The 14,241-nt window shown below is 36.1% G+C and overlaps 3 protein-coding genes across 3 annotated transcripts; 1 reads left to right on the forward strand and 2 right to left on the reverse strand.

The window, feature by feature from the left end:
* Positions 1-1,496: 1,496 nt before the first annotated feature.
* On the reverse strand, positions 1,497-9,367 carry LOC118062157 (dolichyl-diphosphooligosaccharide--protein glycosyltransferase subunit 2). The gene is made up of 19 exons (XM_035075859.2): positions 8,997-9,367; positions 8,476-8,668; positions 8,286-8,375; positions 7,911-7,973; positions 7,539-7,608; positions 7,110-7,174; positions 6,400-6,454; positions 5,907-6,034; positions 5,683-5,798; positions 5,026-5,095; positions 4,623-4,727; positions 4,404-4,493; positions 4,174-4,322; positions 3,878-3,989; positions 3,719-3,802; positions 2,948-3,028; positions 2,633-2,857; positions 1,968-2,090; positions 1,497-1,735 (listed from the first exon to the last, which is right to left on the reverse strand). The coding sequence occupies exons 1-19, from the start codon at positions 9,146-9,148 to the stop codon at positions 1,619-1,621; spliced, it is 2,088 nt and encodes a 695-aa protein (XP_034931750.1). The 5' UTR covers positions 9,149-9,367; the 3' UTR covers positions 1,497-1,618.
* An 885-nt stretch (positions 9,368-10,252) lies between these two features.
* On the reverse strand, positions 10,253-12,164 carry LOC118062156 (H/ACA ribonucleoprotein complex subunit 3-like protein). Its single transcript, XM_035075858.2, has 4 exons — positions 12,024-12,164; positions 11,820-11,884; positions 11,405-11,447; positions 10,253-10,738 (listed from the first exon to the last, which is right to left on the reverse strand). Exons 2-4 carry the CDS (start codon positions 11,871-11,873, stop codon positions 10,641-10,643), a joined length of 195 nt encoding a protein of 64 aa, XP_034931749.1. The 5' UTR covers positions 11,874-11,884; positions 12,024-12,164; the 3' UTR covers positions 10,253-10,640.
* Positions 12,165-12,229: 65 nt separating this feature from the next.
* Positions 12,230-14,036, forward strand: LOC118062155 (uncharacterized protein At1g03900). Its single transcript, XM_035075857.2, has 3 exons — positions 12,230-12,835; positions 13,012-13,305; positions 13,749-14,036. The coding sequence occupies exons 1-3, from the start codon at positions 12,347-12,349 to the stop codon at positions 13,812-13,814; spliced, it is 849 nt and encodes a 282-aa protein (XP_034931748.1). The 5' UTR covers positions 12,230-12,346; the 3' UTR covers positions 13,815-14,036.
* Positions 14,037-14,241: the final 205 nt, after the last annotated feature.

Consider the following 14,241-nt stretch of genomic DNA (forward strand, 5'->3'; position numbering starts at 1 on the left):
TAGGTTCCCAAAGGAAAATCCATCTTTGAAGGTCTCGTCATGTTGCAAAGAATTAGCAGTCAATTCCGATTTTTTTCCAACGTATTCACCTATTTGTTATGATGGGAGTAATTTTATTTTCCTCTTCTGCTGATACATACACCCTGTTCTTCAAAGAAGAAGAAGAAGAAGAAATGGCGTAGGAGAAGCTGCGATGCAACCTCATGCACGAGAACTTCTTGTCTTACAAACATCATAGGCTCTGAAACCTCAATCTGTAAAACTCCTTCGGTGCTTCGATTGTTGTCAGCTCAAAACAGTACTTCTCCTTCATCTTCTTTTTTAACGCTACTGACAAAACTAAAATAGGAAATAAGGAAACAGCACCCTACAAGAATCTCCTCCGAGGAAGCAGGCTGTTGCTTCACTTTGCTCTAAATGTCGTGTATAACGTTGATGTCTGCTGAACTCATCCTTTTCAGCCATGAAAATTTGGTCTCATATACAGGCCATGATTTTTTAAATATCTTGTAAACTGGGGGAAGGGGCTTGACATCACAGTTTATTTTTGCATTGAAAACTGATCAAATGTGTTTTAAAAATACATTTAACTTAAAAAAATATCAAATTAATACTTTTTTAAAAATGTTTTTCAAATAAATATATATTATTTTAATTATTTTCAAGTAAATTTTTTTAAAAAAACACTATATTTATTATTTAACAAGCTTCTCATACAACTTCCATTTAGCACAATAGATCAACTTAAAAGCTTAATAGGGCAACCTAATAACCTCCATTTTATTTTTTTATTTTTTTTTTAAATCATAACTTGTTTTCACTCGCTAATCTTAAAATTTAATTTGCTTTCTTATCTTAAAAATGCTTCTAAGAAAATTTAAATTTTTTTTTATTTTAAATTAATATTTTTTAATATTTTTAAATCATTTTAATATACAAATATTTAAAATAATTATTTTTTTTAAAAATATATTATTTTAATAAAAATATATTTTAAAAAGTAATAATTACCAAGCTCTCAAACATAAATATAATTACGATTACTTTTTGTTTTTCATTTAAAAATATATTAAAATAATATTTTTTTATATTTTTAAAAAATTATTTTTAATATTAATACATCAAAATAATTTAAAAACAAAAAAAAATTGATTCAACCCACCCAGCCACAACCCAGGCTTGAACCAAGTCAATCCCTAGTTATTAGCTCTTATAACTATCATTGAAAATCACCACAAAAATATCAGATGGAATTGTGACAACGTACATGACCACAGGTGGTCGTTTTAACTGAAACAAAGGATTATATTACCAGAATTCAAACAAAGGGATTTTATTCATCCACTTAGGAAACTCTGAAAAAGGCAAATCTTTTATCTTGGAAATATTCATAATGGCTGACCTGAGTAAACGCTGTTAGCAAACCAGCTGACGGACCACCAATGGAAAGACAGTGAGATGTGGTTCAAGCAGTGAAAGGAGAAAAACCCAAAACATAGATAAACCCTATTTCATTGCATGCCCAAAGTCTAAACAGGTATAACATACTCAATAGTTTACATCCCCTACAAAATTGGGTCAATGTCTAACTGTTTTGAAACAGAGAATTCTCTCCTACTCAGGCAGATTTCAACTTGGATGATGATGAGGCCAGGTGAGAAAGGATTCTGTGTCCAACAAACATCAGGAAAGCTCCCAAGAAACCAAGTCCTTTCAGTGTTGTGAATAGATCCAACTGCTCAAATTAAAAAAAGAAGGGTAAATTCCTCTTAACACCACAAATACCCTAGCAATCCAAATTTTCTCATTGAATAGAAGCAAAATAAAAAAGCATGATTTCAATAATATCCTAGCAAACAATCGAAAGCTGCATATCAAACATGGGTGAATACAAGCCCTGGAAATCTTGCAGGAATCACAAATTTATCAAATAGAGGTAAACAAAGAGAACGAAGTGGGAAACTGACCTTCAGCCAGAAAAGCACGTAGAGCAACAAAACTGCTGCTATGCCAAGATGGAAGAGGGCAGCGAACATGGCGGGAACAGATGAGGAAGGGAAGTTCTTCAAGTTCACCCCTAAACGCAATAGCTGTCAAAAGGAAAAGGCATGTTAACATATGCCACTCACTCCCATTCCCTATGTTGTCCCCATTTATAGGGAAGAGATGATGACACGAGAAAACTAGGCAGAAAGAATGACATAGAGCACTTGAAATCCTGACTATGTCAATTAATGCAACGTGCAATGCCACTTCCTGTCCTAATAAATAGAAAGGGGTCGTCTAAACTCCTGAGGTCACTTAGCAAGTTCCACCAATAAAATTTTACCCCAACAAGTTCAGCTAAGCAATTTCAACCAGAAACTTCAATCAAACACATGTACGCTAGCAGTGTCTACATAAACTCAGATGAAAAGATCTTTCCAACATTAGCATTCAAATCCATAGACAAACCTTGATAATACTAGAAGTACTTTATGGGGCATCCAAAGTGAGACAATTCCGAAAGAGTCAATGAATTATAATGCTAACTAGGAAGGTTCAATTTCAATCACTTCCAGACACCATTGACCTCAAAAGAGAGAAATAATGTTAATGCTCAAGTTTTCAGAATTTCTGATATAAGACTCACCCCAAGTAAGAATCCAAGAAATGGCAAAAGTGTAAGACCCAAGAAAGTAAGAGAAAGCTCCTTAGGTGGAAGCTTTTCAGGAACCCTGAAGATGTGAGCTATCTCTGCTTTAGGACCATGTATCAAGTTTGGATCAAGAGGCTGTGCTGGAGGCTGTGGTGCCTTCTCAGGTGGTTCGGGTAGATCCAGGTTAATGTGACCAACAGCCTTTAAGAAAGAGTTCTCCTGAAAAAGACAAACAAAACAAATTGTATCATGCTCATGTTGTATAACCCATACAAAAATAAAAACCTTTGAAAGCAAAATCAAGCCTACCATAACAGCATCACCCACAGTGAGTTGAACATTATATCTCCCTGATAAATAGAAAAATTTCTCAACCATTCCAAGGAAATCCTGCAAGACGTTGCCAAATATGAGGAAAATAACAAAAGTTCAAAAGAAACAGAATATGGATGGTTGAATGATATGTTCTAGTGAGTCTGTTACCAAGCAATCAGCAGTGATGCACAGCAGGAGCATTTGAAAAGGTAGTAACAAATATTGGCATGTGCATAAACATTATAATGTCCAGCAAGAGAGGCTTAAACTGACTGCCACTCAAACTACTTCAGCTGGAGGTTTATTCATTTGACATAACATAAAGAGCCATTTTCATGGTGCACCTTAAAACAATACATGATTGATAAGCAAATATTGAACAGTAATTTCATTGAAAAAATATTCAGTTTTATTTCTAGTAGATATTCAATAGCGTGCAATGTCTCTGGACAAGTATTCAAGTCCTGATTCATAAATCTAACTTTATTCAGTCTATAATTACCATGTGATAACAAAATTAACTTCATTTCAGGTAAGAGGAAAATTGGTTCGCAATGCACAAATTTAAGATGGAAAATGAATTGCTAAGAACCAAGTTCATTGATTGTTGACAATAGTCAACCCAGCCAAATTTGAATTCAATGATAAATCCAAAAGTCAACATTTGGGCATATTTGAGAGATTTTGTTCTTAACTATAAAGTTGCAAAAAACCCATCCATGAGTGAGGAACAAGGGGGAGCAAAACATTGCAGAAGGAACTTACCAGAATAATCTCAAACTGTTTTCCAGAGCTCCTCATCAAAAAGATATGCTCAACCTTAGTCTCATGCGTCAATTTTAGAATTGCCTAGTAGCCAAAAAACTCTGAATAACTGAGTCACAGATATAACAATTCTAGAGGAAGACAGGCAGAATTACAAACCTGATGTGGCTTAAATGCATGGCCAAGAGGAGTAGACAACTGAAAAGAGAGGCGCAGCTTCTGAAGGTGGTTTGCAGATAATGATACAGTATTATCTCCAGCTAAATCTATCCTGCATGGATCCATGAACTAGAATCATACTCAAACGAAAGTCATAAAGTTCAAACGTAAAGCAGAGCTGAGTATTGTAAATAAATATTTAAACACATCCCAAAAATGGTCACAATGACAAGCATCCAACATGGCATCAGTTAATAAACATCCAGTTTTGGAACTGGGAAATATTAAAAACATACTTCTTCTTGGTTTCTATGCTCCCAAGATCACTATCAAGCACTGCAATTTCTGCAGTGTCAACTTCAATAACTCCAGTAAAAAATATTGGAATCCGAGTTTGGCCTCCAGTGGCATATAAGTTTTTGTGGTCTGAATCATGAAGCACCGTCTGCAAGAATTTGGGCTTGTCATATATGGATGTAAAGAAAGATGAAAGGTAGCATTTATGCATCAAAGAAAACAAGGATACCTCAAAAACAAAAGTGTATTTTCCAACATCAACACTCTTTGGCAAAGCATCCAAGGTATAGACAGCGTTTTCAGGGTCAAATTTGAGTTCCTATATCACACAATTAATACTGGTCATCCAGAAAATCACCAAATTGACTGGTCAGGCTACAATACCCAAAAGGTAGACAAATAAATCAAAATGCACTCAACAAGGTAAAAAATGCGGAAAAAGGTGTACCTGACTCTCAGTTAACAAAGTATCCTTTGAACCAGATCTGAAAACTCGTAGAAGATTCACTGTCAACGGAGGTGCATTTGAACCAAGCACAGTATTCACCTTAACCTGGTTAGATTTACATGTAAAGTCAATTTAAATAAAATTGTGTTAAAGGAAAAGGTTCAAGGTGTGCAGAAACTTCGTAATCATGCAAATCCCAGGAAATGTATAGGATGAGAATACTATCATTAATAATTTTAGCTTATTCCCAAAATAGCCAGAATACAGTAAGAAACAAGATGAAGGAAATAATAAGTAATCAAGCAAATATGAGATAACCAAAAACATTTAAGAGCTTGCGTGCACACGAGCGCACATATAGACAAACACAAAAAAAATACTTATCATGCACACAGCAACACACCTTAAGTGCATCCTTCTTAGTCAATGAAAGCACTGTAGCTGGAAGCGATAGAATCAGTGGAATGGAAACCCTGCACCAGGAACCAAAACTGTGATAATTAAAAAAAAAAAAAAAACAATAAGGAAGTTACTTGCAAACTTCTTCAGTAAATTCAGCACTTAATATTAAACCATTTAGCCTCATCAGTTATCCTAGTTGCTTTTCTCAACCAAAAGAGAATAAGGAAAACATATAAAACTGAGGAACAGTAGCACCCAAACACAGCAAAATAACCACAATGTTCAAGTATATAAAAGTGCCTTACATTTTTTCTTTAAGGAAAAACTTCTGCTCCTAGCTGCAAAAGACAGCCAGCAGCTAATGAAACAAACTTCAAAATTTTTTCATGAAAACAGCACATTTTCTTCGAGCACCAAACTGATGCTCTCATTTTGATGCTTTCTATTATGTTCAAGAAAAATACACCAATGAAAAAGGATTATTCCATAAAATCTTGTTTTTTCTGGAACTGCTGTCACTGGAAATTTGTTTTCTTTTAAAAGATCAATCACATATTACAGAGTTCTTTATCAGGAAAACTATCAAAATGAGTTTTACATCACATAAATATAAGATGAAAAAAGATAATCATAGTGACTAAGTAAAGAACACACTCACGTATTGCTCTCTAGGAAAGCCAGGGAATCTACTTGGTTGAACAAGTCTTTGGCATCACCTGGAATTCCAATGGCGAGGAAAATTTTTGCCAAACCCAATATTTTGCCACTTGGAAGCTGAAAATAAAAAAAAGAATAAAGCAAGCAAAGAAAAGAGCATTAAACTCCTTTTGTGATAGAGAATTACTGGTACAAAGACCAGCAGCACCAACAAACATAACTCACATTCAAGCTTCCTGAAGCCACAGCTGCAAATGCTGTCAGTCCTCTAACAACAGAGGATGTAGTTGAAAGAGCACCTTGATGTTCACGGGCACCAACCAGCTTCTCATCAAAGTAAAAGGCCCCATCATCTACAATAAAGAGTTGCAGCTAACTAAGTTCGTTCTGGAATAGCATAAAATAGCAGGGCACCTAGGTGAATGGAGCATGGCCTACATGTAAAGCTGGTGGAGTTTTCATGTTTGAAAGATTTAATTTTTGCCAAATTAACTCTAAGACATGATAGATTACCAAACTGTTTCTTGACAACTTAATATCAGTAGAATTAAAAGTTCTGGCATAAGCAAGATAAATATTATGTAGATGAGAGTTAAAATATTGGCGGAAGTTTAAAGAATAGAAACACAATTGCCACCATACAAAGAAATTGTTTTGGTGCATAAGCACCAAAAAATTATAATGTACCAGAGAGAGAGAGAGAGAGAGAGATGCATACCATACTTCTCAATGCTGTCAAACAGCTTCAATATATCATTTTTAGTTGTGCTGATCTGCCCATGGTAAGCAAATGTAAGAAACAATTACAATGAACACCACAAGACAGCAGCAACAAGTATATTGGAAGATACTATATATTATACAATAGAAACAAAAACCCTCATCATAACCAGAAAATTGTTAATACAAGTTTATACAATTAGATAAGCCAACAAGGGAAAAGTAGATTACATAGCATAAAAGAAAGTTCTATGCAATGGGAAATTGTAGCCATGTTTCTAAAAGGAAATGCTATATCAAAATCTGGATAGGCTAAGCTATGGGTGCATTTTCAAAATGCAAGATCTATTGCAGACATAAATCGGCTACATAACCTGAAGCACTAGCAATAAACAAACTAATATAGACCACGCACAAACTTGAAAAATAAAATAAAGAGGAAAAGTACGGCTCAGAAAAAGAATGCAGACTAAAAATCACCAATAAGCATATGCTTTAAGAAAAAACCAAGCATATAACCTATTTCACCTACAATCACTAATTATGGAGTACCATAAAATCACCAGATACCAACATGTTTGACGCTGATAATGAAATAAACAGGAAGAGTCCTTATTCTAAATATAAGAGAAACATTGGTGATAGTTTCTGGATCAAGAAAAAACTAAAAGTTCTATTGGGGCAAAGTCAGCAAAACTTCCAAATTACCAGAGATTGATCTATCTCGGAAGATGATAATGAGACAATACCAGCAAGTGCTTCAAGTGCTAGACCTGAAAAGAAACATGATCAAGCAAATGGATATAAGCCAATGTAGGTGGAAGAATTAGCATGGCTTAGAGTGCTAATTTCAGCAATACAGCACAATGTAAAATATGATACACTCTCCATTCAATTCTTTCCTTCCCATTTTCAGGATGTTCCAAACTCCTTGCCCATTACTATTTCTAAGCACATATCCTTAGTTATGTCCACAAATTTATGCTTAGATAATTATAAAAGCAAAACTGGAGCAAGTATTTCCAAGTGTTAATGTGATAATTGCATATCCCCTTGCAAGAAAAGCATAGAATATATATGACAGGGCGCGGGCGCTAGAAAAGTCATTGTGGTGTACAAAACACTTATAGAACATACCAGCAGCAAGGGTACTAGACTCGGGATTATTAGAATTATAGCGCCATCTACCATCACTTTGACTCAGAGCCTGCCAATAATTAGCAAGTCAACCATTACATGTGCCGAAAATTGTATTTGAAGTAGGAAAAGAAAATTCAAACCAAACGCCAACCAAAACATTGTGAAATAAACTTCTAAGCAGACCAGTGCTGGACCTACACACCCACCAACTCTGACCACATCAGCAACTAGTCCCAAAAGGGCCCTGCTCAATGTGGGAGAGTTCCTGGCAAGGGTGGTCCACTAATGAGTTATTTTTTCACACTCATACAACAGTTCACTGTCAAGTTCAAATCTTCACTCTAACAATAACTCCAAATAATAATGAACCTTGATGGACTGAAAAACTCCTTCAGCATCAGCAAGATAAAGATCATCTTTGGTAGTTTGACCCTGCATTGAGAAAAATATCAGCTTCAAGCTTTAGTAAAAAACTGGCAAGGCTTATGCTACATGACAACAGCTTGAAAATTGTATTCTCTATCAGGAAGTTGAGTAAATAAACACCTAGCAATTAACACTGCTGAAATTTCATGATTTCAGACAAAATCTGCTTACAAAAGTTTCAACCTAAAACTTATCACTAATTACCTCTCCCTTGCATTGTAGAAAGAAAAGAATAATTCCCCAATTAGAAAATGCATAAAAAATGAGAATCACGCTCGAAACCCATAACATCTAAAGGTGTTTATATATATTAGTTACCTTGATAAGAGCTAAACCTCCCACAGAGTAGTAGAAATCAAGCAAAGCACTTGCACCACTGACAGCAGCTTGTAGCCTTGAAGCAACACCCTTTAAGAGAGAAATTAACCCATCATCACACATTGTTAGCAAGTTGTCACATAAAGTTAATACCTTTAAAATAAAAAAACAACACAGAACAAAACGATACCTCAAAAACATCCTCTTTGATGTCACACTTTAATATTCCATTGACTTTTAAGGCGTAGAATAAATCCTTCAAAGTAGAAGACGACGACCCAAGGATTTCCGATACAGACTGGCAAGCAGCTGTGCTGATATCAGACCTTTTATCAATTCCAAGAACCTCAAACGTTCTAAGCTCCTCGTATGTTTCTTCTACGCTGGTAGCACACACAACATCTAGTCAGATCACTTTTTCTTGTTTAGGCCGACACGAAAATGTAAACGAACACTTGCAAGTGCAAACACCAACAAGGATTGCCACAAGAGACAACTTTTACCATTCTCTCATCATCCAAACAGGCGTAACGACCAATTTCAGTTCTATAGACTAACCAGATCTCATATAGCAAATGAACAAAGGAAAGCTTAAATTCAGTAATTAGTAAAATTTTGATATCTTATGAAAAAATAATCCTGTTCCTCTAATTAATTAACAAAATAAGAAATTGAGAGGATTAAAGAGGTTTAATTAGGGTCTTTGAAAACCTTGGAAAAGATCCACCGAGAGAATTGAAGAGCTCCAAAGCAGCAGATCGGTGTGAATCGGAGATCGGTTGAAAGATATAAGAAGCGAGGGCGGATGAGTAGATCAATGCCGCAGCGATCAGAACCAGAAATCCTCCAAGATTTCTTGCCATTTTTGTGCAATAAAAATTAAACGAAAGCTGCTTAAAAGAAATAAATTGTGTTACAGAGACATTAACACTCGCGTCTGTGTATAAATCTTAAGCGGTTTGAGTCTGCGGGTGCGTGGACTGTAAAAGTCACCGCCCTCTCTTCTCTCCTCTCTTCGAGCCTGGACTCTCACTCTGGACTCGGGAGTAGGGACGTTTTTTGTTTCACTTGGTTCCGAAAGTGCCCGTGAATATCTCATGAATACCCGTTATGCACACAGGGTTGAGTAGATGTGGCGTATCAAGTGTTGCCACCTGGTTGCTATAGTCCAATCAGAGGGCGTTGTGTGGCAAGATGAGTCACCATTGGTGCGTGGCCTTCGGGCTTTTTGGGTATTCAATTAACCTGAATGTAGCCCAGTGCAAAGCCTGGGAGAAAAAAAAGAGATCGAGATAATTTTTAGGAGAAGGCCCAAAGAAAGAGGCGTGGGCCTAAATCAACTCGTCAAGCCAACGACTTATCCCGGTCAATACAATCAATGGGGGCGTTTGGTATAATTTTGTTTTCATTTGTGCTTTATACACCTGGGGCGTGTTAGACAAATTTCTGTTTTTATTTTTCCATGTCTTTTTAAAAGTATTTTTAGATTAAAAGGCATTAAATTATTATTTTTTAATATATATTTTTTATAATTTTGATTTGCTAATATCATAATTAAAAAATAATAATTTTAATATATTTTTAAACAAAAAATTATTTTATATCATGTTCTCAAACACCCTAAAACTAACTCAGTTCATATTTTAAATCATTAATCAATGTCACCAGTGAATAACTTGATTGGGTGATCATTTGACATTGCATTTCTAACAGTGTTTAGATGTGTTTTAAAAGTATTTTTGTTTTGAAAAAATATTGAATTAATGTTTTTTTTAATAATTTTAATATATTAATATAAAAAAATATATATTATTTTAACATACTTTTAAGTAACAAATATTAGCAGTAAAAGGTGGAAAATTTTTAAAAAATCATAACATCCAGTTTCAACCGCAAAAAGCATGCAGTTTCAACCGCAAATGAAAAAACAAACAGCCCATTAATATGAAAACAGGCACGTCATCGCCTTGGTGAGAAAGAGAAATATTATGAGAGGTTTATAGATGAGTGTGAAAACTCAGAAGACACAATGGTGTTCATACCAACAAGCTTCCATCCATGCATGTAACTATAGGAAGGCGAGCATGTCTTTTAGCAGTAAAAGCTGATCAAATCCAGGAAATATTGTTAGCACCTCATGGTTTCACAAAAAGATCCATTTAGACGTTTTTCTTTTTTTCTATCTATGAATAGAGTCTACATCCATTTCTGCTACCATAGGGTGGCAATTAACCTACATTCAGCAACCAAAGAAAGATGGAATGCTAGAGCAACCTTCGAGCAACCTTCAGCATCCGCAAAGGAAAGCTCCAACTTAAACACTTCAGGATGGAAAACTAGATGCTCGCAATAATCTTAGTACTTCAGAGGTGACTGTTGGGTTGGCAACAATCCAAAGCGCTTCTTCAAAAGAACTCTTTGCCTCGAGTATTTGTCATCGGGGGAGAAGCGGGCTGCAATTTGAAAATGGAAAAGCTCAATAAAAAGTGAAACTTGTATACAATGTACTAACTAAATAGAGATAGGAGAGGGTTATCCAGAAGTGATGATCAAGCTCAATATATGTAGTCTTTTTGTCAGTAAAATTCTAGAATAAACCATAAACCATAACAGTTCACATTTGTGAGGCAATAAAGAAAAGTCACTGCATGCATCTTTGAATCAATTTATCTAGTCACCACTCAACCGGATGCATCGATCAAATCCAAAATCATTTGATACATGCAAACACAAACCTTCAAAGAAATTTTATCAAGAGTAAAACCAGTTGTGACATTGTAAATTAATTTGACTTCCAAAAACAATAGTAGATGTGAAACAACACATCTAAAAATGTGACCTCCAATAACACAAAGCAATTGACACTAAGAGCTTCTTCCAGTTATATAACATTTACATTTTCGTTGGTACTTCTGGTATTATTGAAATGTAGAATTCATAAAACAGAGAGGACTGCTGTTTTATATCAAAAATTAGAACGAAAGAAAGAAATACCCATGCCTAGAATATGCAGAAATGAGGAAACAAGGGCTGAAAAAAAATGACTACCAACACCTAGACAAACATCCATTTGTGAAATTGACACAAATTTATTATAGCATGTTAATGAAATTTATTACCTGGGTGAGCAGATTCAGTAGGCAATCCCAATGGTGATTCTTTCTGCACAAAAGAAAAGGCAACTCAACAAAAACACAAGAAACAAGAGGAGGAAAAAAAGACTAAAACTTCAAAAGTCTACACATGATTTTCTCAAAGATCCAACATAATGGAAGCCAGCATTGGCAGAAACGCAAGCCGCCAGCCTATTACTAACTAGGCAACAAAAGGGGAGAAAAAGGAAGAAATTTTCTCAAAATTTTAGCTAACAGTATCACAAGCAGCATGCTTCAAACAACGAACACCGAGTTCCATTACTTTCCAATACAACAAAAGTAAAACTTAAAAATACATAAAATTTCCAAAGATATAGACTTCCAGTCTAACCCTTCAGTCTTGCTTATGTCACTATTTAAACCACTAAAAATTTCATACCTTGGTAGTGTAGACTTTGTCACCATTATCGTTTATATAAAACTGAAGATACATTGCAGCAACTCCTGAACAACAAAGTCAAAACCACAAGGTGTCCAGCTTTACAAAAATCCAAAAAACATAATTTGAACTTGAAACAAAATCTCCCAAGAAAATAAAACCCATTGACGAGTAAAAACTAAAGAACCCACGTCATGACCATACCTCTCTCGGCTCTTCCTGCAAGGGTTTAGAAACAGCTTCCTAGCTTCGAAAGAGATGATTGTTAAAAGAGAGTGACTAGGGTTTCTGACCTTATTTTATAAAGTCACGGACCAGGCCCGTATACGTTGGGCCATTGGGCTCATCCACTCAGGCCGGCAAAGTTTTTAGAAAACGCGTAAAGCTATTAATAAGGAGACAAAGGGTAAATCAGTGATAACGCTTCGAATCCACGTCCAGCAACCTTTCAAAGCTTAAAATCTCTCAGCATTTCGCTTAAAAACTATATAAAAAACTCCGTCAATACCAAAACAACAACTTCGAAAATGTCGTTCGAGGAAGACGACGAGTCGTTCGAGCACACACTCCTGGTGGTTCGCGAGGTTTCCGTTTACAAAATTCCCCCTCGTTCTACTGCAGGCGGCTACAAATGCGGAGAATGGTTACAATCCGACAAGATATGGTCCGGCCGGCTTCGAGTCGTATCCTGCAAAGACCGGTGCGAGATCCGATTAGAAGATCCGAACTCCGGCGATCTATTCGCTGCTTGTTTCGTTAACCCTGGACAGCGGGAGAACTCGGTAGAGACAGTCCTCGACTCGTCCCGATATTTCGTACTTAAAATCGAGGACGGGACAGGTAAGCACGCGTTTGTTGGTCTAGGGTTTACAGAGAGAAATGAAGCGTTTGATTTTAATGTGGCGTTATCGGATCACGAGAAGTACGTGAGACGAGAAAATGAGAAAGAGAGTGGCGAAACGAGTGAGAGTGATGCTCATATTGATATTCATCCTGCCGTTAATCAAAGATTAAAGGTAATTAACAAAAAAAATTGATCTTTTTATTTTTAATGTTTCTATAATGCTTGAATTGTGATGATTGTGGTTTGATTTTGATAGATTGGTGGTGTTTTAGTGAGGTTAGTTAGGGGTGATTATTGAATTGTCATGCGTGTTTTATGGGATTAAAGATCCATAGTTTTGGATTATAGGAGGGGGAGACTATAAGAATCAATGTGAAGCCTAAGCCATCTGCTGGAGCTGGAATGCTATCAGCTGCAGGGCTATCTGGAGGGGTTTCAACAACTGGAAAGCCTAAACCTTTAGCAATTGCGCCGCCACCAACTGGAGTGGGGAAACTAAGGTCTCCGCTCCCACCACCTCCCAATGATCCAGCTGCTGCTCGAATGACGGCAGGGAATCATAGTGGAATTGGTCTAAAAGTACCACCCAAGGAATCTACTCGATGGTCTACTGATTCTTTATCAGATTTGTCTCCGCTTGAGGTATGTCTGCTTTCCGAATATCCTGTTTGTGTTCTTGAAGATTGCATTATGTATTTGAAATGCTACGCTAGCTAATGTTGATCAATGAGTTCCTTAGAAATGTGAAAACATCACAGTTGTGCCGAAGAGATGTGTTTGATAAGGTCCTGGACTTATGTTCCCCTGTTGATTATCGGTACTGTGATATGTGAATAAAGTATAAACTGCTCTGAACTGTAGCCAGGATAGTAAGGTCATAATAATAAACTGATTACAAGTTCCTTTCTGAGATCCTGGTGGACTCTTAAATGAAATAAGGGAAATCTACTTCTACTTAACTACATTTGTCGTCGCAAATACTACAATGCATCCAATCTCTGTTTAGCACTTCAATCAAATGTATACTGTCTTCGTCAGTAGATGCAAAGATGTTATATAGTTCCTTTGCTGTTCTGCATCTGCAGAGAAATCTTCCTTCAACAACATCAGGATCAACCAAGACAACTGCATCAGGATGGGCTGCTTTCTGATTGTGTTGGGGATTTGTTGAGCATGATAAAGGCATTTGTTTTATGTGTTTTTTGTAAAAGCTGAAAAAATGAACGACGAAATTGAGAAATGTAAGCAAGCAGGAGCTACCAAATACCATCATGTGTGCAAAATAATGTTATATGAAATGTATCAAATGCTTCTCTTCTTCATACATGGATTGAGTTCTTATTTCTACATAATAGAGAAAAGTTTTGTGTCTCTATCGTTCTGGTTGTCTGATGTGTACTGACGACCAAATATGGTTCATCTGTCTTTTTTCTTCCCCTGAGCTACTGCACATGTTTCGCACAGTAGTCCTCGGCAGCTAGACGTATCAATCAAAACCTTAAACGCTGCTAAGTGCTAAGAAATATGAGGATTTAGGAGAGGTCAGATGGAGGAGCAAGTTTGGAATTTAAGTAGACT

Source organism: Populus alba, chromosome 5, assembly GCF_005239225.2.
Source record: "Populus alba chromosome 5, ASM523922v2, whole genome shotgun sequence".
NCBI classification, from domain to species: Eukaryota; Viridiplantae; Streptophyta; class Magnoliopsida; order Malpighiales; family Salicaceae; genus Populus; species Populus alba.

What these genes read in the sequence shown, in the direction of transcription:
- LOC118062156 (XM_035075858.2), bottom strand. Translation starts at nt 11,873, where the DNA reads ATGTATCTTCAGTTTTATATAAACGATAATGGTGACAAAGTCTACACT. An exon ending in ACAAAGTCTACACTACCAAG is followed by an intron (nt 11,448 to 11,819) that starts GTATGAAATTTT and finishes TCTTTTGTGCAG; the next exon opens with AAAGAATCACCATTGGGATT. An exon ending in TACTGAATCTGCTCACCCAG is followed by an intron (nt 10,739 to 11,404) that starts GTAATAAATTTC and finishes TTCAAATTGCAG; the next exon opens with CCCGCTTCTCCCCCGATGAC.
- LOC118062155 (XM_035075857.2), top strand. Translation starts at nt 12,347, where the DNA reads ATGTCGTTCGAGGAAGACGACGAGTCGTTCGAGCACACACTCCTGGTG. An exon ending in CCGTTAATCAAAGATTAAAG is followed by an intron (nt 12,836 to 13,011) that starts GTAATTAACAAA and finishes TTTGGATTATAG; the next exon opens with GAGGGGGAGACTATAAGAAT. An exon ending in CAGATTTGTCTCCGCTTGAG is followed by an intron (nt 13,306 to 13,748) that starts GTATGTCTGCTT and finishes CTGCATCTGCAG; the next exon opens with AGAAATCTTCCTTCAACAAC.
- LOC118062157 (XM_035075859.2), bottom strand. Translation starts at nt 9,148, where the DNA reads ATGGCAAGAAATCTTGGAGGATTTCTGGTTCTGATCGCTGCGGCATTG. An exon ending in TGACAGCATTGAGAAGTATG is followed by an intron (nt 6,035 to 6,399) that starts GTATGCATCTCT and finishes TCTTTATTGTAG; the next exon opens with ATGATGGGGCCTTTTACTTT. An exon ending in GCTTTCCTAGAGAGCAATAC is followed by an intron (nt 5,096 to 5,682) that starts GTGAGTGTGTTC and finishes TTCCTGGTGCAG; the next exon opens with GGTTTCCATTCCACTGATTC.